Source organism: Corylus avellana, chromosome ca4 (genome assembly GCF_901000735.1).
Source record: "Corylus avellana chromosome ca4, CavTom2PMs-1.0".
Taxonomy (NCBI): Eukaryota; Viridiplantae; Streptophyta; class Magnoliopsida; order Fagales; family Betulaceae; genus Corylus; species Corylus avellana.
Window position 1 is genome coordinate 5,297,576 of NC_081544.1, and position 27,905 is coordinate 5,325,480.

Below are 27,905 nucleotides of genomic sequence, written 5' to 3' on the forward strand. Positions count from 1 at the left end.
CACCTATGTAGGAGTGCAAAGCTGGCAGCAAGGTTTTTTGGGCCCTTCAAAATCATCAAAAAAATAAGTCCAGTAGCTTATAAGTTGGAGATGCCATTAGGAGCTCGCATCCATCCTGTTTTCCACGTCAATTTGCTTAAACGACATCTAGGGGGAGAACAAATTGCATTGCCACAACTGCCGGATGTCTTGGAAGATGATCGAATCATTCCGAAACCAAGAGCTATGTTGAAGATGCGGATTCGGAACAAGAAGCCTGAGATTTTAATTCACTGGAAGGGATTATCACCTGCGGAAGCAACCTGGGAAGAGCAGGAATTCATTCAAGAGCAATTTCTAGAATTTTCTCTTGAGGACAAGGGAATTGTTAGGGAAGGGGAATGATGTGAACCCCAAGTCACGTGTGCCTCAAGTTTAGTTCAATAAGGAGAGTATCTCCATATTAGGTTTTATTATTCTATAAGGACATTATCTCCAGAGTAAAAGTTATTTCTATTAGAGGATTAAGCAAGACTCTGAACGCATGAAAGTGAAAATAATATATATAAGTGAAAAAAAAGAAGAAGCCAAAATTCCCATTTTGTACTAAAAGAACAAGAAATATATAGGGAAAAAAAGTGGGGTATTATTTACCATGCGTAGAGAACAAAAACCCAAGCTTAATAAGAGAGGTTCAACAAATAATTAGACTACAAAAGGTTTCAAAGGGAAAGTGTAATGGGAGGTAACTAGCACTACAGATGCAGGACAAGTGTGCATTTCCTAGATCAACAATATCATTAAAAGTACACATGGAATACATGAAAGGTTACACCAAGAATGGTAAAAAGGAGGAGAATGTTGTATATACCAAGAAACGTAGGGACGAAACCTTAGTACATAGAAAGTACACAAGAGCACGCCTAACTAAAAAGAGAAAAGAAAGCAAGAGAGTCAGAAAAGCTAATAACTATTAGAACTAAACAAGCAGCTGTCAAAGTAAAGAGGCAAAACGACGAAGGATAAGAGCTCCTCTAAAGTCCTCTCTAGCTAGGTCACTAAAGATCCTATCATTTCTTAACAAATATCAAATCTTAAAACTAGTGCATCACTAATTCTTAATCGGAACCGGCCCATAGCGAAACATCTCCAGAAAACCCAATTTAATCTCTCCAAACAGGCTTCTCATTGCCATCAAATACCAAGCCATTCCTCTGCAACCATAAACACCACCTCAAGCAAGGAGGAACAGCCCTTCAAACTCAGTGATGGAAATGAATATATAAAGATAACCATTTCCCACAACTTCGTGATTGTGCAAAAGCTTTTGCACGTGAGTTTTCATTGGGATATCAACATTTTGACCAACACTTGGATATTTTCAATGTTATTTCTTTTAATATCTGTTCTCTTTAATCTGTTAAATAGTTAAATTTTTCTAAAAGCCTTCAAAATTTGGTGATGCCGTATGATAGTTTATCCACACATACACAAAATTTAAACAAAGAAAAGGAAAACAGAAAAACTAATAGAGAAAGCCCATGTGAAGCCCCATTAGCTTTTTACCCAGCAAGCTTCACATGATGAAATGATTTACTATATTGAAACATCCTCTGAAAAACAACATGATTGTGCTAACAAAACCTCATATCATCATGGTTGCTCACAGTCAGGTGAGGCTAATCTTCTAAAATAATCAATTGTGCAGGGAAATTATATGCACCCTTATTTTATCCCAAAAAAGGGGAGACAGGATACTTTCCATAAGTCAGTTCAATATTCCTAAAATTATATGATTAGAAGTGCAACCAAACTTAAATTATGAAATATTCTTTTTATCCTTCTAAATATAAAGCATATCAATCTATAGCTGAAATATGACAGTATTATCAGGGAGTTCTTTGTCTCATCCTGCTCAATATAACACATGTAATCACATTATATTTTTTTGGATTTTAACTGAAATATTAAATTAATCATTGAGGAATCATACAACCAATTCAGGAAGTCCAGTTAGTACGCTACAAGAAATTTAAGTATTAGCCTAACAGGGGCAACCTTATTAGCATCCACTGTAAACTTTACAATGGACGTTAATAGTCGATGCTAATAGTCGACCCTAATGCTTAGTATTGGCGTTACTGCACATGTCGACGCTAATATACTGACGATAAATTATATCACACGCTTGAGGTGGAAAAACAGTTAGTGGCAACAAAATCATTAAAGTGGACGCTGATTACCTCTCATATCAGCGTCCACTTTTAGTGGACACTAATACTCATCTAACATAATAAATAAATAAATTATATCACGCGTGGCTTGAGGTGGGAAAACAATTAGCGGCGGCAAAATCATTATTAGCGTCCACTTTGTGGATGCTGATTACCTTTCATATCAATGTCCACTTTTAGCGGACACTGATACTCATCTAACATAATAAAATAAAAAAAAAATGAAAATTAAAGAACAGTAGCGTCCACTCAAAAGTGGATGTTGATGACCAAAAACTAATTTTTAAAAAAATTAAAAATAAAATAAAAATTGAAGAGTAATAGCATCCACCTGAAAGTTGACACTGATGCGTGGTCATTAGTGTCAACTAAAGAGGACGTTGATACTCATATAACCTAATAAAAAAATGAAAATTGAATTGAAAAAAATATATTAAATTTGATCATAATATAATTTCATTTGATTTCTATTATACATCATTACAACCAAATCAATGAACATGATTAACTATTTTATTTTAACTTCTTTTTTTATTGTTTATTAATGAAATATAGCCATTTCATGTACTAAATAAATAAATTTAGGTTAATTTGATTTCGAGGCACTAGATTAATTATGAACAATGTAGCACATTCTAAACAATAAATTAAAACAAATGGAAGAAACTCGCTCTATTCGTTAAATTTTTTGTTTTGCTGTTTTGCTTTTTCTTTTTTGCAAAACAAAAGTATTATCAAATAAATGAATACACAAAGGACTCCTAAAAGCATAAAAATAATTTCCACCTTACTTCATAAACTTTTCAAACTAAAAATTTCAAAAAAAAAAAAAAAAATTAAAAACAAATTAAGCAAGAGAATAACTTTAATGGAATTGTGGTGTAAATTTGATGTTTTGTACCGTCCAATAAGAAGTAGACGCATAATCTTAAAACACTAAAAAATGATATAAACTTTTATACCAAATAATTTTTCTTATTTTGACAAAATATCTATTGAGTCTAGAAGTGGTAGTTCAATCGGCTGAGGAGCACTCCTTACGAAGCAAATGTCATTAATTTGAATTTCCTCCCCTCTTGTGTGGACGTGCCAAAAAAAAAAAAAAACCTATTGACAAAATTACTGACAAAACCATTGGAGCCACTGTCTTTATTAGTTTTAAAGACTTTAATTTGAGGAGTTTGGAGGCAAGTGGGGGTTGGGGTGGTGGGCGTTGAATTATAATAAACGAAAAAGTTCATAAAATTGATTTGAATTAAAAATATTTGTGTTTTAACTTTTATAGTGTTTGATATTTTTACATAATGTGTAAATTAAATTTTTATTCCAAGCTTAATAAAAAAGTTTAACAAAATGAATAGAACAACAAATTCATCCATCTTATCTTACATGGCATGATTTGATTAGGTAGAAGAAGTAGTTGCGAGATCACCCGCACCAGATAAAGCTTCAATATCAAAGATCACTAAAGTCAGGCATAAACCCTAGACCCACCCAATTCTCCGTGGGGGTTTCTTCGCATGCGGGGCAGGTAGCTCGAAATGGCTTCGTCGGAGATTGAGGTTGTGTCGTCGGACTCAAAAGCCCACCAAAACCCTAGCGAGGCGCCTGTGATCGACGTGTTCTCCGCCTGCGCGTACGGGGATTTTCAGAAATTGAGGAAGTTCGTTGAAGAAGACGGGGCATCTCTGTCTCAACCGGATTTGAATGGCTACTACGCAATTCAATGGGCCGCTCTCAACAACTTCCCTGATATCGTGCAGTACATCATTGAGGTATTCTCACTGAACTCGTGCATTTGTGTATTTCAGTGTGTGTGTGTGTATTTATGAATCTATGTTTGTTTGTATGATGTGAATATGTACCGAAATGATGAATTATGTGGTGGGTTAGTTCAAATTTTGCTGAATTCATATTACAAATGAAGAAAAAACACGATCTTTCATGTGTGCATATATGTGTAGGAGATGGATTCTCTGGTGGGATTGTTGAAATTTGGTTAAATTCAGCGTTCACTAAACAAGAGAGAAAGAAAAAGAATTACGTTAGAGTAATTTGTTGTGGTTGATGAAGGATATGTTATGTATGTTTGTGAATGTTATTTTTCGGGGATTGGATTGCTGGATTATGGGGCGGGTGGGGTTTGACATAGTTGGACTTGCCTTGTTTTTGTTGGTGAAGCACGGGGGTGACGTCAATGCGACTGACAACATGCAACAAACGGCTCTGCATTGGGTGGCTGTTCGGGGAGCCATTGCCGTCGCAGATGTGCTCTTACAGAATGGAGCTCGGGTTGAAGCAGTTGATGTAAATGGGTATCGGGTAATAGTCTCATTTTCTTTGGTTTATATATATATATATATATATATATATATATATATAATTTTAATTTTTAATTTAATTTATTTTTTATTACTTTTATTTGGAATCTAGAGTTGGTTATTTTGTATATGTAAATAAGTAATGGTTGTGTCAACATAATAATGGTAATATTTATTCATGCAAATGATTATAAGCTTCTTTTTTAATAAGTAAACGCTGTTCATTAAAAAGCGCAAAAACATAACTCAAGTACACGGAAAGTATACAAGTGATACATCTAACCAAAATAAGAAAAAGATCAAGCAAAACAGGAAAGCTAGAAATATTTAAGGCAAAGGCAACTGCCAAGTAGTAAAGCGTCTTGAAGAAAAAAGCCTTTAATTCCACTACCATCTACTCACACTGCAAAACTTAGATATATTTTTTTTTTTTTTTTTTGATAAATAAGTGATTCATTGAAAAGCGCAGAGGGGCGCAACCCTAGTACACATGAAGTATATAAAGAAAGGCCCCACTAAAGGAAGAAAGAGGAACATAATGATAAAAATTGAGACATAGTGGAAAATTGAGGCACACTAAAAACATTGGCCCAATGGGACAGAGTTTGAATAAACAACTTTTGAGCTCTTCCATTGTCCTTTCTTGATCTTCAAAACATCTTCCATTCCGCTCTTGCCAAATAATCCACATTACATACAGCAATGCAATTCGCCACACCTCCTACGATAATTTCTTTCCCTTTAAAGACACCACTTTAGGCATAACGGAACCATCTTCCACATTGCGACATTTTGATTAATACCCAACTACCCTCTCTAGCAAGCGAAAAGGTCTGCCACTCTTCTAGACATAACCCAAGCTAAAAGTACATATTTAAAAATTGTATTCCATAGACCACTAGCAATCTCAGAATGGAATAAAAGGTGATCCACTAACCCCCCCACTCTTCTTGCACATGCAACTCCAATCAACCATTATGACATGTTGCTTCCTTAAGCTGGTGTTTGGCAAACAACACGAAACACCACCACACTGTTTAGGTGTAAATAAAAATAAAAAAGAAAATAATGATTGGTATGGGAAAATGAAAAAGTGGTATTGGAAAGTGGAAAATTTTGTTTTGTAGTTATTTTTTTTTTATTTGAATAGTAATAAAATGTAAATGATGTGATATAAAAAGTGAATGATTTGATATAAAAGTAAGAATATTTTTTTTGGAAAAAATGAAGTGAATGGTGTGGTGGAATGTGGGGGAATGTGAGGGGATGGGGTGGGGTTTAACAAACAAGGCCTAAGTTATTCATGGTGAAGACCTTCCCTAAAGCGGCTGATCAAAATAAGAACGTCAGAGTCAAATACTTTTTCAAGGGAAAGGAGTACTATCATAGGGAACAAGAACATTGTTATATTGGAAGGAACCTAGCAAAACTTACTTCATCTTCCCGCCTCAGTCTGAAGGGTTACAACAAATTGAAGAATGAGGTAAAGAAATCTACCTCCCAGTCATGAGCTGCTCTAATAAATCCACCTCCCAATAACTTCTGGCGGCCTTGTGGTGGCTGCCAAGACTGCCTGGCACAAACACTGCGGTGGCTGTAGCCAGGTGACCACCACCGTAGAGTGTAAGCTAATATGTATCCTTTTATTTTGGGGAACACTCTTCAATTTTTTATTTTAAAAAACACTTCTCAAAATCTTACCAAACAAATTTTTGTTTGTGGAACCCACATACCACACTTGATTTCAAATGTGAGCCAAATCAATTCTCAATTTTTACCTTTTTTAAAACACTTTTCAAAACTTACCAAACTGACCCTAAGCCGTTGGTGAGCATATTTATAGCATAAATCTTCTAGAAAGCTAATATGAACCATAAATATATCAACAATAAGCTTTGTAGGAACTTCCTTAACATCCTTATTGTGGTTGGAAGTAGTTTAATACCAATTAATGTCAAGTTCTTTCTAAAGTGAGTGCTTAACTGATTTATTTCTTATTTGCATGCACACAGTTGATGTTTTCTCCAATAGTGTGTTATTTGTATACCACATGTTTAATGCAGGCAGTTCATGTTGCTGCTCAATATGGACAAACAGCTTTCTTGAATCACATTGTTGTGAAGTATCAAGCTGATTTCGATGCACCTGACAATGAGGGGAGGAGTCCTATTCATTGGTATGTCTATAAGCTACAAAATTGCTATATATGGATGAGGACATGAGCTTTTCGTTTTCTTTACTGACACTGGGCGATGATTTTTTCTTTTGGTGTGGGGTTGGGGGGGAAGGAATAACGCAGGCTGTTGATCTTGTAAATTCTATACTATTTTTTCCTCTTTTTCTTTATAGGTAAATAGAACTTGAATGCCTGTAAAAAATTGAACATGTGAGCTTCACTTTTGACTGGTACATCATGTTTTGCTGAGTCGATCTTAATTATTTATGATGTCATAAGCAGCAGTATTGTGTAATTTGGAAACATAAAGATTTTTCTAAGATTATTCTTCTCATTTTTTCAACAAGGGCTGCATATAAAGGATTTGCGGATACAATAAGATTACTTCTATTTAGAGATGCATGCCAAGGGAGACAAGATAAGGAAGGTATACTAACTGGACTTCCTGAATTGGTTGTATGACGACTCAATGATTAATTTAATATTTCTGTTAAAATCCAAAAAATATAATGTGATTACATGTGTTATAGAGCAGGATGAGACAAAGAATTCCCTGATAATACTGTCATATTTCATCTATAGATTGATATGCGTTATATTTAGAAGGATAAAAAGAATATTTTATAATTTAAGTTTGGTTGCACTTCTAATCATACAATTTTAGGAATATTGAACTGACTTATGCAAAGTATCCTGTCTCCCCTTTTTGGGATAAAATAACAGTGCATATAATTTCCCTGCACAATTGATTATTTTAGAAGCTTAGCCTCACCTGACTGAGATCCTTTTATTGGGTCTCCCCATAAATTAACTTTTTTTTTTGGGGGGGGGATAAGTCAGACATGTGTTATTGTTTTGAGTTTGTTAGTATCAAGACATGTAGGGTTATTCCATTCAATGACATTATTATAGAACTCAAATTTGATAAAATAAAATTCCCCCCCCTCCCCCTTATAATTTTATGAATAAAATATTTTCATTTAAACAAAATAGGCAATACAAAAAATTCAACACTGTGGAGAATAGGGACCAAAATCTGTTAAGCCTAATTGTTCTAGATTATTGAATATTATTTTATTCTAGCTTATTGATTCACACATGCACATACATGATGAAAATTATACGCTTGAGGCAAGGAAGTTCTGGCAATCGGTGTACTTAGCCAGTGGATTAATAAATGCATGATTTCAAACACTCCAATTATTACACCAAATTTCCGTTATAAATTGTGTTGATCTACATCCCAATGGCTAGGACTTTTTGTAAGAAATGGTGGCTTGCTTTGGTAATTGTGTTCATATATTTGCTCTAGATGTGATGATGTTGAATATACTATGAAAGGTTGTACACCTTTGCACTGGGCTGCAATAAGAGGACATGTGGAGGCATGCACTGTGCTTGTACATGCTGGCACGAAACAGGAACTAATGGTGAAAGATAATGCTGGATTTACTCCTGCTCAGCTCGCGTCAGATAAAGGTCATCGGCATGTGGCTCTTTTCCTTGTACGTAACTTTGTATTGGTATTGCCCTTGTTTTACGTTTGTGTAAAAAGGAATTCTAAACTTGAGTTGCAGATTTGAGCAACCATGATGATCTGAGGTTTTGTTAGCACAGTTTTTTTTTTTCAGAAGATGTTTCAATATAGTAAATCATTTCATGTGAAGCTTGCTTGGTAAAAAACTAATGGGGCTTCACATGGGCTTTCTCTATTAGTTTTTCTGTAGGATGAGTGGCAGGGTGGTGTAGGTTTTGCATAAGGAGCTTAGGGTTATTGTGGGCTTTATGGGGCATCAAGTTTCTTTAGGATTCTTTGGTTTCTAGGGTTTGCATAGGGTCTTTCTGTGGGTTTTTGAGGTTTCCCTATGTATACTTTTGTGTACATAGAGGCGTATTGCGCTTTTTTTTTTTATATATAAAATATTACTTATCAAAAAAAAAAAATTCTGTTTTCCTTTTTTTTTTTTTATTTGTTTAAATTTTGTGTATGTGTGGATAAACTATCATACGGCATCACCAAATTTTGAAGGCTTTTAGAAAAATTTAACTATTTAATAGATTAAAGAGAACAGATATTAAAAGAAATAACATTGAAAATATACAAGTGTTGGTCAAAATGTTGATATCCAATGAAAACTCACGTGCAAAAGCTTTTGCACAATTACGAAAGTTGTGGGAAATGATTATCTTTATATATTCATTTTCATCACTTAGTTTGAAGGGCTGTTCCTCCTTGCTTGAGGTGGAGTTTATGGTTGCAGAGGAATGATATGGTATTTGATGGCAATGAGAAGCCTGTTTGGAGAGATTAAATTGGGTTTTCTGGAGATGTTTCCCTATGGGTTCTGATTTAGAATTAGTGATGCACTAGTTTTAAGATTTGATATTTGTTAAGAAATGATAGGATCTTCAGTGACCTAGAGAGGACTTTAGAGGAGCCCTTATCTTTCTTCTTTTTGTCTCTCTTTACTTGGATGACTGCTTGTTTAGCTCCAATAGTTATTAGCTTTTCCGACTCTCTTGCTTTCTTTTCTCTTTCTAGTTAGGCGTACTCTTGTATACTTCCTATGTACTTAGGGTTGCGCCCCTCTGCGCGTTTTGGTATATACAACATTATTTATTTAAAAAAAAAAAAAAAAGATTTGATATTTGTTTTGTCTCGTATTCTCCTCCCTTTTACCATTCTTGGTTTAACCTTTCATCAAATGTAGTTAGGTTGTGCCCTTCTTGTACTTTTAATGATGTTGTTAATCTATTAAAGCATAGAATAATGAAGTACCTGCATTAGATGGTTTTATAAGTTTTCACTACTATGTATGGCAAACTATCATGTGCTAGTTTAGGGACATATTTATTAGATGGTTAAACTTTGAGGACATATTTTATCATGAGACCACAATGCTAGTAAGTTGATTAGCTTTTGTCAGAAATATATTTGCTGCCCAGTAGAGTGGTATCTTGATTCACATTAGCAACATGTCCAAGGCTTATCTGGGAGAACTGGTACCCCATTATTATAAACACATATTTTTGCTTCCCTGCTAATCTTACAAAATGTTGAAATTCCTTACTTTGGTTCACTTATGTATTGAGTTTTCTCTATTCCAAACTTGGTTGCTATCAGTTTGTCTTAAAAAATTTCATATTTTATGATGTGGTGCACCTGATAATAGACTTTTTTTTTCCTTTGGGTTTCTGTGCAGTCTAATGCACAGCAGGCTCACAGCAACCACTGGTTAGGTAAATTTTGGAGTGGAAAGATGGCAGATATAGGATATGCTCCTATTCTATTCTGTACAATAATCATTCTCACGGTTCTCTTCATCAACTCAGTTCTTGCTGGTAAATGAGCTACAGTTGTAGATTTGTCTTCCAATAGCAGATGGAGGTATGTTGTAAGTGCATATGACTGACTTCTTGCTACTCGTGCTAGCTCCTAATCTTACAAAGGTTACTGCTGTTGTTGGACTTTGGGGATGGACTGCTGTTTCTGTGTCAGTTGGTTCGCTGGTTATGTTCTACAGGTGTAGGTAGGTATTGTCATGTTCTGTCATATATCTGTTTTAATTTTATTGCATTATGGAGGATATAAATGAATGTTTGTTGACAATTTGACATATTTGTTTTCATTTTGTGGATCCCCTGTTTGTCAAACTGGATATATTGATCTCACGGAAAGAAAAATTACAAGTGCCTCCTTGTCTAGTAGAATTGCACCTAGGGCTGGGTGTCAGTCAAGTTGGTGGCGGAAGTGGGTATTCCACTCCCCGCCACTGCCAAAGTCGGAAAGTTAGAAATGGCACCGACTTTTTCCACCGGAAGGATGTTAGCACAAGTGCTAAAATAGTTGCATATATGACAAACTAAAATAGTTGTCTCATAGAGTTGTTGCTAGACATGATGTATTTTGTTTTTATATGTCTAGAAGTGTGCTGCTATGTTGAGCTTGTCATTGTACATTTACAAAAGTTATATTATGTCCTCTCATTATTGTATGCAGTAAGGATCCAGGTTATCTAAAAAGACCAGGAGATGTGGGCTATCATAAAGATACAGAGGTGTGTACTATTTATATGCAATCAACATTTGGATGTAAAAGTTCATTATGCCTGCGAGAGTTGTTTACAATAAAATGGCTGCCTCATAGCCCAATTGCATAGATTATATGATGGGTGGTAGGCCTGTAAACAGATCAGATCTAGATTGTGTAACGGGTGATTTGATTCTAATCCAATGAGAGAATTATTCAGATATATTCAACTTGAAAACCTATTGATTCTATAATCCAAATCTGGATCCATTATTTTGCAGAGATCCACTCTGTAATACAATTCATTCTGTCTACATCAAAGAATAAATGATGATACCACTAAAATATATAATACTTAAAAGTGTAAGCTGTGCTATATTTTATGCTGTGTAACTGTAGAGATGTAACTTTTTACCCAAATGATATTTTGATAATCTGCAGGATCTTTTGTTGAATATTGATCTGAACAACTCCTCTATGTGGACGGGAAACTGGTCTCAACTATGCCCTACCTGCAAGGTTTACTCTATTGAACCTTTTCTCTTCCAAGACGTTTTCATAGAGGACATACTGTTCATGTCCTAAATGCATATTAGTGCTTGAGACGCAGTCTTGCATATATTTAGTATGGTTTTCTCAAATACCTTTTCAGATAGTAAGACCTGTTCGATCTAAGCACTGCCCCATATGTAAGAGATGCGTGGAACAGTTCGACCATCACTGCCCATGGATATCTAATTGTGTGGGGAAGGTGAGAAGTTGCACCAACTACTATTTCTGTCCAAGTCAAAAAAGGAAGATGAAACCTTTTGATGGATTCATAAAATTTTGTTTCTTAATAAAATGGGTAGATGTGTGGGATAAATACATTGCTAGTGAAATTTTTATCTTCTCATGAACTGCAAGAGGACTGTTATATCATTTCCACGCTTTGGTGCTACTGTTTCTTTTTGGTGGTTGTCAAAACATTTCTTGTTCGCATCCTCGTCACTTCGCTAATTTTTTTGTTGAGCAAATAATACACTAGGGCTGTGCAAACACCTCTTCCAGCTTCCACCTTCGCTGGAGTTGGAACAGTTGGAAAACCTCCGACATCACCTCCGATGGAGGTGATTTCCAAGGTGCCTCGAGCTGCCTCTGCATCTGAAAATCAGAGTTGGAGACGAAGAGAAGTTCTTTGTTGGACAAAGATCTCGTCGTCTTCAACAGACAAACAAATCTGGGAGATGAAAGCAGTAAAGCACAACCTCAAATGGTGGTGAAGACGAAGATGAAGACGCAAAAACAAGAGAGGTTTGGACATACGTAGATAAAGACAAGGTCAAACGACGCTGTAGTCAATTAAGATGAAGAGAGAGTCTGGAAGATTGAAGAAATGGCTCAAAAAAGAGGATCTGAAGTTCTGAGGCTCAGATGGATATGATATGCTTGTATACTCCCATAAAACGATGCTGTTGCATGTGTAACCTAAGCCCTAACTTTACATTACAAAATGACATCATTTTACTTGAAAAAAAATTAATTATAAAAAAAAAAAGTGGGATCGTGTCAGAAACCTGAAATTCTATCCAACACCGATTCTAACTTTTGTTGGAAAACCTAAACAACATCTGACCCCGACTCTGCCTACCATCGGAAGCTGAACCATGTAGGTTGGAACCAGTTTGGTAGTTGGAAATGTGAAAAGTTGGACAGCAGTACAGCACTATGGTACAAGATGCTATAAATACTAAAAAAAAAAAAAAAGATGCTATATGTGATTTTGCTACTAAATTTGGAGCTTTGCCTGTTTCTTTTTTTATTTGTTTCTCTCTTTAAACTTTTGACCAGCTTCACTGTCATTGTGATGATGCCTCTTGCAGAGGAACAAATGGGACTTCTTTGTTTTTATCTGCATGGGATTTTTGACGTCATTCCTTAGTGCAGCAGTTGCAATCCAAAGTACGTTGGTTTATTGTTGCAGTGACCATACATTTTTGATAATATGTTTATCCTTTTCAGTTCTGAACTAAGATAACATCCTCATTTGTTTCACAGGGATTTGGACATCAACACCAGCCTTGTCCTCCGAAGAAACATGGGTTCATCATGTTGTAGTTCAACATCCTGGTGTTGTTGCCTTTTTGCTCTTCGACTCTGTTATTTTGCTTGCCTCCACTATTTTAACCACATCACAGGCCTCGCAGGTGATTGAATAAACTTTTTCATTTATATATTTAAGGTTTGCTGCAAGCAAGTATATGCATGTATGTGTGTAGCTGTGCTCTTTGATCCATCTCTTGGGGCACGCTAGGCAAAATGGATTTTGTAAGAGCAGGGATTATCTTGAATTGTCTTATATCAAACAGCATTTTGTCTGTAATATTATAACCTTGAGCTTGTGATGGTGAATGATTGCCCGGTGCTGATTATATAGAAAAAGGGATTAATAGAAAGAAATTGTTAAGAATTGTTGGGATTATAATGTTTAGTATTAGATGGAGTGTAGTTAAGGTGTGGGCAATTATGTCACAAAATCTGCAGTTTCTGCAGCTTATATAACTTCATGAAGTCTATGAGTTTATATATCTTACATTTTGGAGTTCTAAATAATATACCATCCTTAACCGTTGAATCCACCAAAAGTGAAATAAAAAATTTCAAGTCTTGTGGCAATAGCACACAGATGCATAAATTTATTTTGATATCGATATACAAGTATAAGTCAATTAAAATTGGATCGAATATAATTGTACATTTAAGATGCTAATAATATCTCTTTCAACTCTCAAAAGTTCCTCCTTGAAAATAATGTTTTAGTTAGTCTTGGGAAATCCGTAGTAGTAGCTAATAGTTAATGAAGTATTCATGTTTATAATGCAGATAGCTCGAAATATCACTACAAATGAATTAGCAAATGCCATTCGTTACGGGTATCTTCGTGGTCCAGATGGGCGGTTTCATAATCCATATAACCATGGGTGCCAAAAAAATTGTGCAGATTTTCTCATTCGTGGCTACACAGATGATAATGAAATTGCATGGCCAGCATTGCAGCAGGTAGCTAGGTAGAGCTATTGCCATGATCTGCAGGTTTACAGCTATGCTTGGCATCTTGTTTTCTCTCTACTGTCCTTCATTGTAGATGATGGTGGGTGCCCCCTTGCTATAGCTGCAACCATGTTCCATGACAGGTCCCATAATTGTTACATATAAACCATTCATCAGTTATAGTTTATCATGTGTACAATTGAATATGATGAGATAGAAAAGAAATGAAAACTTTTGATTTTGTTGTTTTATGTTTAAATTACATTCCAAAAAGCTGGATTCTCTGAACCTGCTTTCCTGTTCATTTGTTGCATTCTCTATATTCACGACCAGCTTCATCCACTGGCAAAGTCTGTTGTAGCTTTTAAGTCTCTGATCATACTCATGATACCAAGAAAGCATGACATTTTTCTATGTTTGGTCGGTAGACATGAAATTTTTCTTTGTTCTTTTTGTTTTTTTAAGTTGTTATTACTGCTTTAAAATCACCATTAACCACTCGCTAAATCCTTTTATCCAAAACATTGACCAAGAACAATTCCTTTGGTAACGAAATATAAAATTGTGGGATAATGATATTGTTAGTCCAGTCCTCATATGAGTATAAATTCTCGAAGGTATCTTATAGAAGAAAGTTGATACTTTCATAGGCAAAAGAGTTAACCATTCCATTTGTGCATTGATAGTCTTAGATTTGGTCTGATGTAATCTTTGTTTTAGTTGGCTTGGTTTTGCTAATTTTGGTTGCACAGATATGAAGAACTCTGATTCAACTTGATGCAGACACCATCTTGGAATATGTTTGATTTACTACCTCTATTAAACCAGGAAAAAATGTGTACCTAAATAGCTTAGTGATTATGGATTGGTGCTGAATTCCTTTTTTTTTTTTTTTTTTTTTCAAATGTTAGCCGTATGTTTAATTTAGCTTTGGGCCTTTGGCTAGCTTACAGAGTGATGTAGTAGTGCCATATCAGCCTTTTTTGTTTGTTTTACAGGCGAGTTATTTAGGGATGGTTGGACAACTACTCAGTTGACCATCCCCTGGGGGTAAGGGTTGGTTGTTCAATATTCGCCAAGAAATGAAGCGATGAAGTCACAATTTTCATATATATATATATATATGCGACTTTTTTTTTTTTTTTTTTTGATAATAAGACTTCATCTTCATTTCATCAAAATAAATCTAGAGTACTACAAAACTCTAAACAGAAAGAGCAATTTGCTCTAAAATTACAATATCATAAATGTTACTAGGGATCTCCTCCATCCATATTTTATCAATCTGTTCACGCGTTGCCAGTTTCGCAAGACTGTGTGCTGCCTCATTTGCTTCTCTTTTAACATGATTCACTTTCCTCCATCAGAAACAGCCCTAAGTTTTTTTTTTATGTCTTCTATGATCTGCCCATAGTGGCACCACGTAGAGTCACGATTATTTATAGCTTAGCTTTAACGACCACCTCGGCATCTCCTTCAAAAATCACCTCCTATAGCCCTATATCCTTGCAAAACTCCATCGCACTTAGAGCTCCCATGGCTTCTGCAATTACCGCCTAGTTTGCCTCCGTATAGATCTTCCTGGTTTAGCCCTCATCATTCCCATGCGCCTTTTCTCCTTCATTTGGAATAATACTCCACACAAGTATGGGTTGAAATGCCTCTTGCTTTTCCATAAGGATATTTAACCTTCATGAGTTTAAGCCAATAAGAACAAGAAGGTGCATTTATGTGACCTTTTATTTTCAAAATATGTTGAATTTTTTAGGTGCATTTACCCCCAATATTAATCACATAAAGATTCTCTCCATTTCATTTCATGTGAAATGGAAATGAACCGTTTATACTCTAAATTTTGTTTTATTACGTCTTATGGTGCTACGTTATTTAAAAAATTTCAATAACGTGAGAGCATATTCAACACATGGCAATATATACACTATTAAATATGTGAAATTTAATCTAAACTATAAAATAATTTTTTTTCAATTTCACTTGAAATGGCTATAATCATATTTATTTACGTGTTGTAAATTATTCTATTCTTTGTGAACAAGTAGCTTAACCAGGCTGACTGCACGCCACAGCTATGATCCCCTAGGAAGCAAAATAAAAAATAAAAAAATAAAAAATAACAGAACAAAAAATAAAAGGAACTTGGAGACCGACCAATATTTCATGGCCTTTTCTGTCTCTGTTACATTTTCCACATTTCTGTAACACAAAATAGAAATCAATTTATTTAAGGTGCATATCTTTAGAACTCAAAGCCAAACTGTTCAAAGCTAGACTACATAGGGGACTAGGCAATCGGATAAGACATAAAATTGACAGAATAATGATGATAAAGCTTTTTAAGAAATTTGGGAAAGGCACACTTACCCTTCAAACTACAGGCAATTTGTAGATTGTGAAGTCTCCTTCAAACTATTAAATGAAGCAATTTCTATCTCAAATTATCAAAAAATTGCAATATACTTCATCTGTTCTAAAGATAACAGCAATACCATTAATAAAAACATAAATTACAAAAATTCAAAAAAAAAAAAAAAATTCAAAAAAAAACTAGTGGTCCACTACAGGCTGCAACTGCCATGGATCTTCACACAAGACCCACTAAAGGCCTGTTTGAGATTGTGTTTGGGGGGGTTTAAAAGTGCTTTTAACACTTAAAAAATCGGTTTGAAGAAAAAAATGCTCGTTTGGTAAAAAAATTAAAAGTACTTTTAAGGGTTAAAAAAGCCTAAAAATAACTAAAACACACTTTTGGCAAAAGCTTAAAAATGAAGCTTTTGCCCAAAACTCTTTTTAACTTAAAAGTTCTATTTTTCAAATGCAATCTCAAACAGGCTTTAAGGTTGCAACACACCACGATTATTGTGGTTTTTATTATTATTATTATTATTATTATTATTATTATTATTATTATTATTCAAAGGTTAATTAATGATGTAGTATTAAAAATTAATCTTTGGATCATCACTTGTGAAAAGAATAAAAAAAAAAAATGACTAATTTTCACGGTCATGTTATCCCAACTACATGACAGTCATATAATAGCCTATTAAAATAGCATTACTCATAGCAAAAATATATTAATCTTTTACACAAATTCAGTTATATTAATTGAGTAATTCTATAAATCATAATGTTATTCTATAATTATCTCGCAATGCTGACTAATCATTTAATTTGATTTGATTTGATTTATTTATTTTTTTTCTTGTAACAAAGACTGATCCAAAAATTGGTTGAAACTGTCACATGTACTTTGTGAGACAATTATGAAATAAAAATGTTATTTCTAACATTACTCATATTAATTATGTGATCTTTCTTTGCACATTCTTTTCATTTAATTAATCTGGAAATAACATGATCACATTGACATGATTAATGTTAGAATAAATTGAAAATATAATAAATCAAGGGGATTTGATTATCATACTTGTATTTACTTACTATTATATAAATTGATAGCTTCGTATCATACACAAACAAGTCAATAAGCATAATGTAGCCCTAGGGGCCATTCAAAGCAGTGGATATAGGCGCATAACACAAAACTGCTCATAATTCTTTGTTTATCTTTTCTCCCTATTGCTTCTGCTATTAGTTGTATATTTTATATTTTCTCATAAACTTCAACATTGTATCATTGTTTCATTATATTTCAACAACTAACAAATTCATATTTTCATTTTATTTATAATTTTAACCCTAATCTCAAAGATTTTTATACTTGCGAAAAAAGAAAAGAAAAGATTTTTATAGAGAGAAAAGAAACCAAGGGACGAAAGGTGGCAGGAGTATCAAACAAAGAAAAGAATAATAACCAAGAAAGGACGTCTCAAGAGTGAGCCCGACTTCCTCTCTAAGTTATTCTCGCAGTTTTTTGTGTAGTTTCTGATTGGCTCACCTTTCCCTCCTTTCCCTTTAAAGACCGTTTATCTAATTTCCTTTCCCGAAACCCATCAAACACGAAACCACACTCGAAGCCCAGAAGCTGAAGGGTCTCTCTCTCTCCCTCTCCCTCTTGGAAGGCATTGCCTGTGTATAGGTATACTCTAATATGCCCAATTTACTCTCTTTTTTAGTTGGTGTGCCTGTTGAATGAAAACCCATCAAGTTTATCGTGTTCAATTTTTGGCCAACTGTTGTTCCACCTGCTTCTACATTGTTTGGTTTCAGACCCATTGGCTAAAAGTAGCTAACTTTATGTTTTTTCCCCATAAAAATCAAATTTTTTTTTGGTATTTCTTGTAAGATCATCATGCAAGTTATTTGGAGACTTTTGAGTGTTGTTGCCCTCTGTTAAATTTGCTGAGTATATGGAGGGGCAGAAATAAGAGTAAATAAATTCTGGGGTTTTCTATTTCTGTTGAAATTTCTGCTATTTTAATATCTATGAAAATTGTGACTTCATTGCTTCATTTCTTGGCGAATTTTTTTGGTATTTTTTTTTCGTGTTCTTTCTTTCCCCCCTTTTTGTACAATCATCATGTAAGAGGTTAGCTTTGGCTGTTGCAAGTTTAACTGTAGCTCTATCAATTTTTTTTCTTTTTGGTCTGTGTGTGTGTGTGTGTGTGTGGAAGGCATTGCCTTTGTATAGGTATACTCTAATATGCCCAATTTACTCTCTTGTTTAGTTGGCGTGCCTGCTGAATGAAAACCCATCAAGTTTTTCTTGCTCAACTTTCGGCCTACTGTTGTTCCACTTGCTTCTACATTGCTTGGTTTCAGACCCATTGGCTAAAAGTAGCTAACTTTATGTTTTTTCCCCCCATCAAAAACAATCTTTTTCTGGTATTGATTGTAAGATCATCATGCAAGTTATTTGGAGACTTTTGAGACTTGTTACCCTGTTAAATTTGCTGAGTAAATCGAGGGGCGTAAATAAATTCTGGGTTTTTCTCTTTCTGTTGAAATTTACGCTATTTTAATATTTATGAAAATTGTGACTTCATTGCTTCATTTCTTAGCGAATATTTTCTGTTATTTGTTTTTTTGTGTAGTTTCTTTTCCCCCTTTTTGTATAATCATCATGTAAGAGGTTAGCCTTGGCTGTTGCAAGCTTAGCTGTAGCTCTATCAAATTTTTTTTTTTTTTTTTTTTCATTTGTTTGTATATGTGATAGGGTTCTTTTGTCAATTTGTTTGGGAACTTGGGACTTGGGGTTTTGTCAACATTCCTTGAGAGGGTTGAACGTATCTAAAATTTGCATTTTATTCTGTTTCCTTGATCCAATTAAACTTTTTTGTTTTCCCCTAGATGTAGGTTCAAAATGCAGTGATCAGAGCTAGTTGTAGAATATTAGTTTGAGCTGTTTTAAGGATTTGATTAGCACATCTTCATTATATATCTAAATTCAAGCATGTTTGAAATGCAGTTTTTGGATTTTGGTTGCTTTAAGAGTGGGAATAACGTAGGACAAGGATTTAATTACCATCTCTTCATACCATGCTTTTCATGTAGTTGCGGGACAATGTTAGTGTCTTGTCTCAATTGCTGCTTTTTCTATTCTATGTTGAAATTGGGAGTTTTAGGATACTCGATTTTATGATCGCATTTTCGTTTTGTTTCTTTTATGAGGGTAAATTAGGTCTAGGAGGTTTATTCATTTATAGGAAGAAAGTTAAATTTGAGTTGATATTGATTAAAAAAGAAATTATTCCATGTTAATTACCATAAATAATTAGCATTAATAACATGTATTTTATATTTTTAGCTTTTATTTGATACTTTATAGTGCAAAGTAAATAGATGCTCAAATTATATATAAGTCACCTTTTTTCGTAATGAGGTTTATCCAAGCATCTTTCAGATCACAATGTATGCATTAGACGAATTAGTAATTCGCTAATTTGCTTTGCTAATAATTTATATATTCAAACCCAGGTGATACGCATGGAAACTGGAGGATCCCCTGCTGTTGCAGTGAAGAAGACAACCCTTTCACCTAAAGCTATTATATCCCAAAAGTTTGGTACAAATGCCATCTATGAGGTAGAGGAAGTACAAGAACCTGCTGAAAATGGATGCCCGGGATTGGCCATCTCACAGAAACGGCCCTGCCTTTACCGCTGCATCTTGCAACTACCAGAGATTTCTGTTATGTCAGGAACCTTTAAGAAAAAGAAGGAAGCTGAGCAATCTGCTGCTGAGATGGCTATAAAGGAGGTTTTGTCCATCTCTCTTTCCATCATTTTTCCTCCATTATCTTTATTATTTGATTGGCTGGCCAGCTGTATCTTCATACATTGTCTCAGTTAATTGAAAAAGAAAATATGCAATTTATTGCATAGCGTGCTGTGCAGCTTTTCATATTTGACTAATATTTCGCACTTTACTCTTTTTTCAATTATCTATCTATTTATTTGTCAAAGTTTCTTTCTTGTTTTTCAAATTCAGAGGGCCCTTCACTGGTAAGCTTTTAAGCCTTAATATCATTCTACTATGAATGGGAGTTACTTTTCTCACCTTATACTATTCTAGCTGATGCAGTTAAAAGCACGATGAGACAAGGATTTGCTTCAATTTTCCATCTCCGCCTATTTTTCTCAGGGGAAAACTAGGAAGCCTCTTTAAGGTGCTAAAATAAGCAAAAACCTCAAGAGTTTTCTTTGGAGTTAACAACGCAAAAGAAACTTTTATTGATGGTAATAGGAATAGCATATTAGAATTTTATAATAATCTATTTAGAGGAAAAAAAACTTAAAAAATCGTAGAAATTGTTAATCATGACCCTTGATTTGGACTAATCCTAGCCATGCATAATAAGAGTAAACTAAAAGGACCTGAACACTCTTGAATAACCTTGATTTGGCTACAGCACCAAATGAGCAGTAACCCACCACAGTCACGTGAACAGTAATTTCTCCTTTTTGCTCTTTTTCTCCAAGACAATTGTCCTGCATCTGTAGTGCTAGTTACCTCTCATTACACTTTCCCTTTGAAACCTTTTGTAGTCTTATTTGTGTAGCCTCTCTTATTAAGCTTGGGTTTTTGTCCTCTACGCATGACAAATAATACCCCACTTTTTTTCCCTATATTTTTCTTGTTCTTTTAGTACAAAATGAGAATTTTGGCTCATTTTATTTTATATTATTTTTCACTTTTCGTGCGTTCGGGAGTCTTGGTAAAAGAGAGGATTTTCATATGAAAGGAACTATGGGTTTTTTTTTTTTTTTTTTTTTTGTCAACAAGAGTGACAGTATTGCCTGAAAAGAACTTTTCTAGCATACGGTGTTCACTATGGAAGACATTTTCTACATCTTTCCAAGCATACCTCTGACACTTTCGTTGACAAAGTGTTTGTATTGCTGCTTCTCTTATGTCTTAAAAAACTTCCATAAGTTGACAAGAAAATACATTGACATCTTTCTCCACTTGCTGTTAAGTGTATGGTTCTGTTATAAATCTTTTTCTGCTCCGGTTGTTGTCATAATTTTCTTTACCCTTGTCAACCTCATCATCTACTTGTTATCCAACTTAATTAAGCAGCATGTCATTGAGGGCTTAAATAAAACCAATTTTTTTTTTTTTTTATAAGTAACTGAATTTTTTTAAAAAAGTGAAAGGGTGCAACCCAAGTACATAGGAAGCATACAAGAGAGACACATAACTAGAAAAAGAAAAAAATCAAGAAAATCATAAAATAAAGTCTGCTGCGACAGAAAAATTAGCCCACTCCTAAAGCTTGCATAAAAATTTAAAGTGATCCCTGCAATGGGGTGTCAGTTCTATTTCCCATTACCCATGCTGTGTCTATTTTAATGGCATTGATCATATGGGTTCTGGTTTTCATATGATTGTATGTGCTTCTCATAAATGCATATTGGATTATATACTTTTCCGTTGGTATTATTCTTTGGTACTATTTTTAGGATTTGCTTATTGTCTTTTATCTGCTTGTTCATGTGTTAGCTTTAATTAATTAGTCAGACGTTTAAGATATCTTTTTGGTAGGAAAAGCATTGGGTAATAACAATTTGTTTCTCTCTCTTTTTTTGGTTAATTCTTTCTGCTGCAGCTAGGCATCCAAATTTCAACAAGTAGTCCCACTCTGCAGGAAGCATGGGATAAATTAGTTGATCGTATCGCACATTTATTTTCAGATGAGGTTAGTAGTTTAAATTGACATGAATTATGAAAAGCTCTATTTTCTACTATATGTGGATATATATCCTTCATTGATGCTTGGAGTTTATATAATTCAGAGCATCTAACTTTGTTTCTATCAGAATTAATTTCATATACTTACCTGGAATAGTTTCACAGTTCTGAACCTAATGCGCCAAAAAAGAATGCAATTTGAAAACCAAAGACCAAGTACTAAAAAATTAGATTGAAGTAAGGCTCCATTGCATTCTTTTTTTGATAGTTTGAACCCCTGACTACTGTATTTTGCTTTTGTCTGATTCTTACATGCCTGAGATTCCTTATTGAATTAATTAGAGAATGGGGCATTTACGTTATCTGATGTTTTCTATATTGCTTTTGTGTCGTCGATGAAGTTCCTCTCATATCTTCATCCCCTAAGTGGTCACTTGAGAGCAGCTCTGCAGAGAGAAGGTGATCTTTATGGTTTGGTTCCTGTTCCTGTCATGGCTATTTTTGATTCAAGGCTAAGCAATCTCTGTAAATCCATTAATCCAAAGGTGGAGTCAAATCCATTCTTGGCTATACCATTGATTATGAGGGCTGCTACAAGATCATCTGGCCTTGTTGCTTCTTCTGAAGAGCAGCTTTGGATTCGGAGGCAAGATCCATACCCTCCTGAGATTATGGAGTCATCAGTTAGCCAAACATCTGGCTCCCCACTAAGCACTTTGATTGAAGCCGTACGTATTCCATGTTCGTTGGAGAAGACTGTTGAACCTGTGACTCTAGATGTTTCTTCAACTGGCTACTACATGGATGTTATTGCCAAAAAACTTGGTTTAACAGATGCTACTAGTGTTCTAGCCTCCAGGTAGGTGGAAGATATGTAATGACAGGGCCTAGGAGGATGGAAGTTTTCATTTTATGAAGTGGCTTCCACGTCTGAGTTTTGTTATTGGTACTGATTTGTACTTGTTTTTAACAGGACTGTTGGTAAAGCGTCTTCTGAGGCGAGACTGTACTTTGCTGCCCACCAGTCATATCTTTTGGATATGTCATCAGATCCTCTTATTGTAAACGAAGCTCTTCGTTTTGAAGGATCCTTAAATGCAAGGGCAAGTTATTTCTGTGGTCAAAGTATATATGGTGATGCAATTTTGGCATCAATTGGATACACGTGGAAGTCTAAAGACCTTTTCTATGAAGACGTAACTGTGCAATCATATTACAGGTCTCCTCTAACTTCATGTATTTTATTGAGTTTATTTCACAATGTCCATTCTTACAGTCTTCTCTATAACGATACTTGATCTTTATTGTTTGATAATTAATGCTGCTAAATCGTAAAGAATATGCATGTCTTCAGTATTCTTGCGCTATTGCATGGCACTCAGTTTGAGTTCTACAAATCATCTTTCAAAGGTACTTTGTTGGTGCATGGGTTGAAGAAAATTTTCAAATTGATTCCTTGGTCACTCCCCCATACCATGTCAATAGATAATGACACGTGCACAACACACAAATTGTGACTTGTGTGTCCAATGCTACCTTGTGTCATATCTTACCTCATTATAATTAGTTAGCTCTTCTTTTTTGGAGTTTCCATTTTGCTAATCTTTCCTTTGGGTTGGGTAGGGTATTTAGCATTATGATGATTCTATTAATCATTTAATTGCTCCACTTTTGGTTAGTGATAAAAGAATGAAAATTACAAATTGTAGGGGAAATCTTCATTTTCTTGAAACCCTCCAGGAGTTTGAGTTGTTCTTCGATTCCTCTAGAGGGTTCTTTCTTTTTTCTTCATATTTTTGGGACATCTTGTCCGAGAGAATATGGTGGTATTTAAGTTTTGCATATGCAATTGCTGTATTTGTGCTGAATTTTCATGTAATTATGCACCATTCCTTAAATTAGTTACATTTAGATTGCTTACAGGATGCTCATTAATAAGATACCAAGTGGAGTTTACAAGTTGTCCAGAGAGGCAGTACTTACAGCAGAGTTGCCTTTGGTATTTACTACAAGAGCAAACTGGAGGGGTTCTCTCCCTAGAGAGATCCTGTGTATGTTTTGTCGTCAACATAGGCTATCTGAGCCTGACTTCTCTGTTGTAAGTACTCCTTTAAAAGGACTGTCTGAGTCAACAACGTCACACAAGAAGTTGCAAGGTATAGATTCAACTGAAGAGGAGATAGAATGTGCAAATGGAGGTGCTATTGCTACTGGTACCTGCGAATCGGCTGAATCAGCTGTCACCTATCAATGTGAAGTAAAAATCTTTTCCAAGTGTCACCATTTGATTATAGAGTGTTTCCCAAAAAACTCTTTTAAGAAGCAAAATGATTCCATCCAGAATACTTCTTTGAAAGTTCTTTCGTGGTTAAATGCATATTTCAAGGACATAGACATGCCTTTAGAGAAGCTAAACAGCACTGCCAATATTCTCGACATTCGGATTTGTCATGAAAACTTTTTTAAGGAGTTTGCGTTGTGTCGATCAATTCATAATGTTTACCACAGTGAGACTCAAGGCGTGAAATTTCTAGAACCAAATAGTTTGAGTATGCTAAATACTATGCCAGGACAAGCGGTTTTCTCTTTAAGCATTGAAGGTCCAGATTCTGGTGTCTGCCCATCCAATGGGTCCTTGTTATTTATTAGTTATTCTGTATCTCTGGTGACAGAAGATGAACATACGAAAGAAATTCTTGAAAGTAGTGATGAATTTGAATTTGAGATAGGGGCTGGAGCAGTGATTCCTCATCTTGAAGCAGTTGTGACACAACTGTCCGTTGGTCAATCTGCTTGTTTCAAAACAGATTTGGCCCCTAAAGAGTTTATATTAGCTGCTGCAGTTGATTCTGCAAGGAATTTTTCATTGTTATCTTCAGGTGAGTTACCATCTCCTTTCATAGAAATGTTATGAAGATGATTTCATGGAGCAGCTTGTGACTACTAAATTTGATTGTCGTCATTATGAAATTGATGAATTTCTGTTCTAATCTAGATCTTATCTCGATATTGTGTCTCAGTTTCCTCCACTTTGAAAGATGGTTCATTACATTCAAGGCATGTGATTGTTTGGTTGACACGGTTAAACATGTACATCAGTTTAAAAAGAAATCATTTGACTGAGTTGTGTATAGCAAGGTTAAATCTTAGAAATTTCTCAATAAGAACTCTCTCTCATTACTCCATGTTATTGGATAATATGGTGAGTACTTCCCTTTTTACTATAAAGAGTCAGTAACAACAGTCTTTGTTATTGTTAGAAAAAGATTCATGATTAAAAATGCTGGAAACAACAGTTTTCCCTCCAGAAAATGTGTTACCTTGAATGGATAATTAAACACATCAAAAAATATAACAAATTTTGTATTATGTTGCAACTTGTGACCGAACCTACTGACATATATTGTTTTAATTGGCTAGCAATCTGTAATTGGGTCATATTTGTTGTTCTTCTTACATATCTTTTGCTGAAAGTATCGATTCTGAGATTCAACTAACTGTGTGCAGTCTTCTTTGTTTTCTAATTTGCAGAATCCTGCTGTTTAGAGTATTCTATAACTTTGTTGCGAGTTACAGAACCTCTAGAGGAAAGAATGGAGCAGGCTCTTTTTAGCCCTCCGCTTTCGAAGCAACGTGTGGAATATGCAGTGCAACACATCAGACAATCTCATGCTACTACTTTGGTATGCAAGCATTTTCCACTAATATTTTTCAGTGTTGATTTTTTAAATTGAGTTGATCTCTATTTTCTTTTCAGGTTGACTTTGGATGTGGTTCTGGAAGTTTATTGGATGCTTTATTGAATCATCCGACTTCTCTAGAAAAAGTTGTTGGCATTGATATTTCACAAAAGAGTCTAAGCCGTGCTGCAAAGGTCTGAACCATTTACTGCTGCTGAGTTTTTCAAGTGGAGACTTTCTGTATTATATCCTAAAAGTTTTGTTTATGTTCACTCCTTGGTTAGATATTAGGCTTATTACCTTGAGGACTACATAATGGAAGTTTTTCTGCTAAAAACTTCGAATATATTCAAGGGTACTGGTTCCAATTTTTGATAGGTCTGACTAATCATTAGGATCCTTGTGAAGAAGATGTGGTCCTTGTTGTATGTCATGTTTAATGTATTTAATCAGTTGTGGGAAGTAAAATAATATATATTAGGCATGCTGGAATCTGCACAGATGGGTAGTTTTTGATTTCTCTTACCAGAATGATTTGCTTCATGTCACGCAAAACTCTTCGCCTCTTGTTTAGGAATTCTTTTTTATGTTTGTGGGTGTGAAATCTTGTCATCCCAGTGAATGTAACCAGTTTAAAGGTTGCTTTTAACTTTTAAACATTTCCTGCACGTGTATTGTGTATTGTGTATTGTGTGGTAGATACATTAAAGTAGAAATTATTTTCATCCTTTTTTATTAGTGTGGATAATGATTTCTGTATTTTCTTTCTACTATGATGTTTCTTTACTTTACAGTGACTTTATCTAAGCATCTTGATTATTGTTAATACTGCAGATACTTCATTCAAAGCTAAGCAAGAATACCGATGCCAATGCCCCATTTTCAGGCATCAAATCTGCAATTCTTTATGATGGTTCCATCACAATTTTTGATTCCCGATTATGTGAATTCGACATTGGCACTTGCTTAGAGGTATTCTATCACCCTTCTCAATTCACTTGATTGTTACCTAAAATGCATTGCTTGCAGCATTTTTTTTTTTTAAAAAAAAATTTATTTCCAGTTTTAAGTTTTGAATTTATGTTGATATTATCATCTTTTCATTTGAATTTATGCTTAACAATTAAAATTTTGTTTTATGTTCTGTTGTTTTACCTTGTACTGACGTAGCATTAAAATTCTACTTGTTCCATTTCCCATGTTTGCATGTGGGTGTATTTTTCATACAGATGGCATATTGCTGTTAATGCAAAGTACTTGTGACTTCTGCAAATTCTAATTTCAAAATGGATGTGGCACTAGTAGAAAAGTTGGGAGTAAGACAGGAGTGTGTAGATGGTTGAAGGTGTTGAGGGGTGCTTCTGGTGTTCTGGAAGATAAACCCTATATGGTGCTATACTGTTAATATGAATTTGGATTTTATTTAAGCATAAAATTGATAGATTCTTTAAGAAATCATTTAGCATACATTTTCTGCAAGTAGCTTCAATGGATAAATGTACGTATTCATCCTATCCTATTTTTTTGATTAAAAACTAAGAATCTTCAGTTTCATACAACTGAGTTTATAGAAATATTATAGGTTATCGAGCATATGGAGGAAGATCAGGCATATCTGTTTGGAGACGTGGTGTTGAGTTCATTTCTTCCAAAGATCCTTATTGTTTCGACGCCAAACTATGAATACAATGTGATACTCCAAAAAGCTAATCTACCAAGCCAAGAAGATGATCCTGAAGATAAAACCCAGTCACAATCTTGTAAATTTCGAAACCATGACCACAAATTTGAGTGGACAAGAGAGCAATTCAACAGTTGGGCAACCAAATTAGCTGCAAAGCACAATTACAGTGTCGAGTTCAGTGGGGTCGGTGGATCTGCTGACTCGGAGCCAGGGTTTGCTTCCCAGATTGCCGTCTTCAGAAGAATGTCCCCACTGCAGGGAGACGTGCATCCAAAAGATGATGGTTCAGCATGTCATTACAACGTTATATGGGAGTGGGATAGGTTAACATCTTCTAGTTGACAAATTAATGTCCCTTGTTTGGTTCTTTTTAGAGTGCTTCAACTGAGGTTTTGCTTTAGATTTTGTTAGAGCTTTAGGCCTCCCAGATAGAGTATCTGATTTTAAGCATGGAAAAATTACTGGATCTGATGGATAATTCATGTGCATGCATGCACATGTAGTTACAAAGTCATGCAATTTGTCATCCTTATTGATTTTCTTGCCTGTTCTCTTCCTTCAATTGCTTATATAGAATTGTTTGGGCCCTTTTTTTATTTTTTATTTTTTATTTTTATTTTTGTCTTTCTTTTTGAGAATACACCTGCAAACCAATA

At 34.7% G+C, this 27,905-nt stretch overlaps 2 protein-coding genes across 4 annotated transcripts; both read left to right on the forward strand.

Moving 5' to 3' along the window:
- Positions 1-3,616: 3,616 nt before the first annotated feature.
- Positions 3,617-14,021, forward strand: LOC132177521 (probable protein S-acyltransferase 23). The gene is made up of 13 exons (XM_059589884.1): positions 3,617-3,988; positions 4,395-4,535; positions 6,598-6,710; positions 7,058-7,137; positions 8,052-8,215; positions 9,914-10,052; positions 10,144-10,240; positions 10,711-10,768; positions 11,182-11,259; positions 11,393-11,491; positions 12,603-12,681; positions 12,778-12,926; positions 13,603-14,021. The coding sequence occupies exons 1-13, from the start codon at positions 3,755-3,757 to the stop codon at positions 13,789-13,791; spliced, it is 1,620 nt and encodes a 539-aa protein (XP_059445867.1). The 5' UTR covers positions 3,617-3,754; the 3' UTR covers positions 13,792-14,021.
- Positions 14,022-17,595: 3,574 nt separating this feature from the next.
- Positions 17,596-27,777, forward strand: LOC132177639 (small RNA 2'-O-methyltransferase-like). 3 transcript variants are annotated; one of them, XM_059590038.1, is made up of 11 exons: positions 17,596-17,830; positions 18,420-18,576; positions 19,669-19,950; positions 21,803-21,892; positions 22,287-22,744; positions 22,859-23,104; positions 23,809-24,764; positions 25,417-25,568; positions 25,643-25,759; positions 26,400-26,537; positions 26,795-27,139. In XM_059590038.1, the coding sequence occupies exons 2-11, from the start codon at positions 18,436-18,438 to the stop codon at positions 26,810-26,812; spliced, it is 2,598 nt and encodes an 865-aa protein (XP_059446021.1). In that variant the 5' UTR covers positions 17,596-17,830; positions 18,420-18,435; the 3' UTR covers positions 26,813-27,139. The 3 variants fall into 3 exon arrangements, with proteins under 3 accessions (XP_059446021.1, XP_059446019.1, XP_059446020.1); XM_059590036.1 differs by lacking the exon at positions 26,795-27,139 and adding an exon at positions 27,148-27,777 and having other exon boundaries at positions 17,603-17,830; XM_059590037.1 differs by lacking the exons at positions 18,420-18,576; positions 26,795-27,139 and adding an exon at positions 27,148-27,777 and having other exon boundaries at positions 17,604-17,830.
- Positions 27,778-27,905: the final 128 nt, after the last annotated feature.

Coding starts and splice junctions, on each gene's coding strand:
- LOC132177521 (XM_059589884.1), top strand. CDS start 3,755: ATGGCTTCGTCGGAGATTGAGGTTGTGTCGTCGGACTCAAAAGCCCAC. Junction 10,053..10,143: donor CATCAACTCAGTTCTTGCTG/GTAAATGAGCTA, acceptor TACTCGTGCTAG/CTCCTAATCTTACAAAGGTT. Junction 12,682..12,777: donor TGCAGCAGTTGCAATCCAAA/GTACGTTGGTTT, acceptor TTTGTTTCACAG/GGATTTGGACATCAACACCA.
- LOC132177639 (XM_059590036.1), top strand. CDS start 18,436: ATGAAAACCCATCAAGTTTTTCTTGCTCAACTTTCGGCCTACTGTTGT. Junction 24,765..25,416: donor TTTTTCATTGTTATCTTCAG/GTGAGTTACCAT, acceptor TCTAATTTGCAG/AATCCTGCTGTTTAGAGTAT. Junction 25,760..26,399: donor GTCTAAGCCGTGCTGCAAAG/GTCTGAACCATT, acceptor TTAATACTGCAG/ATACTTCATTCAAAGCTAAG.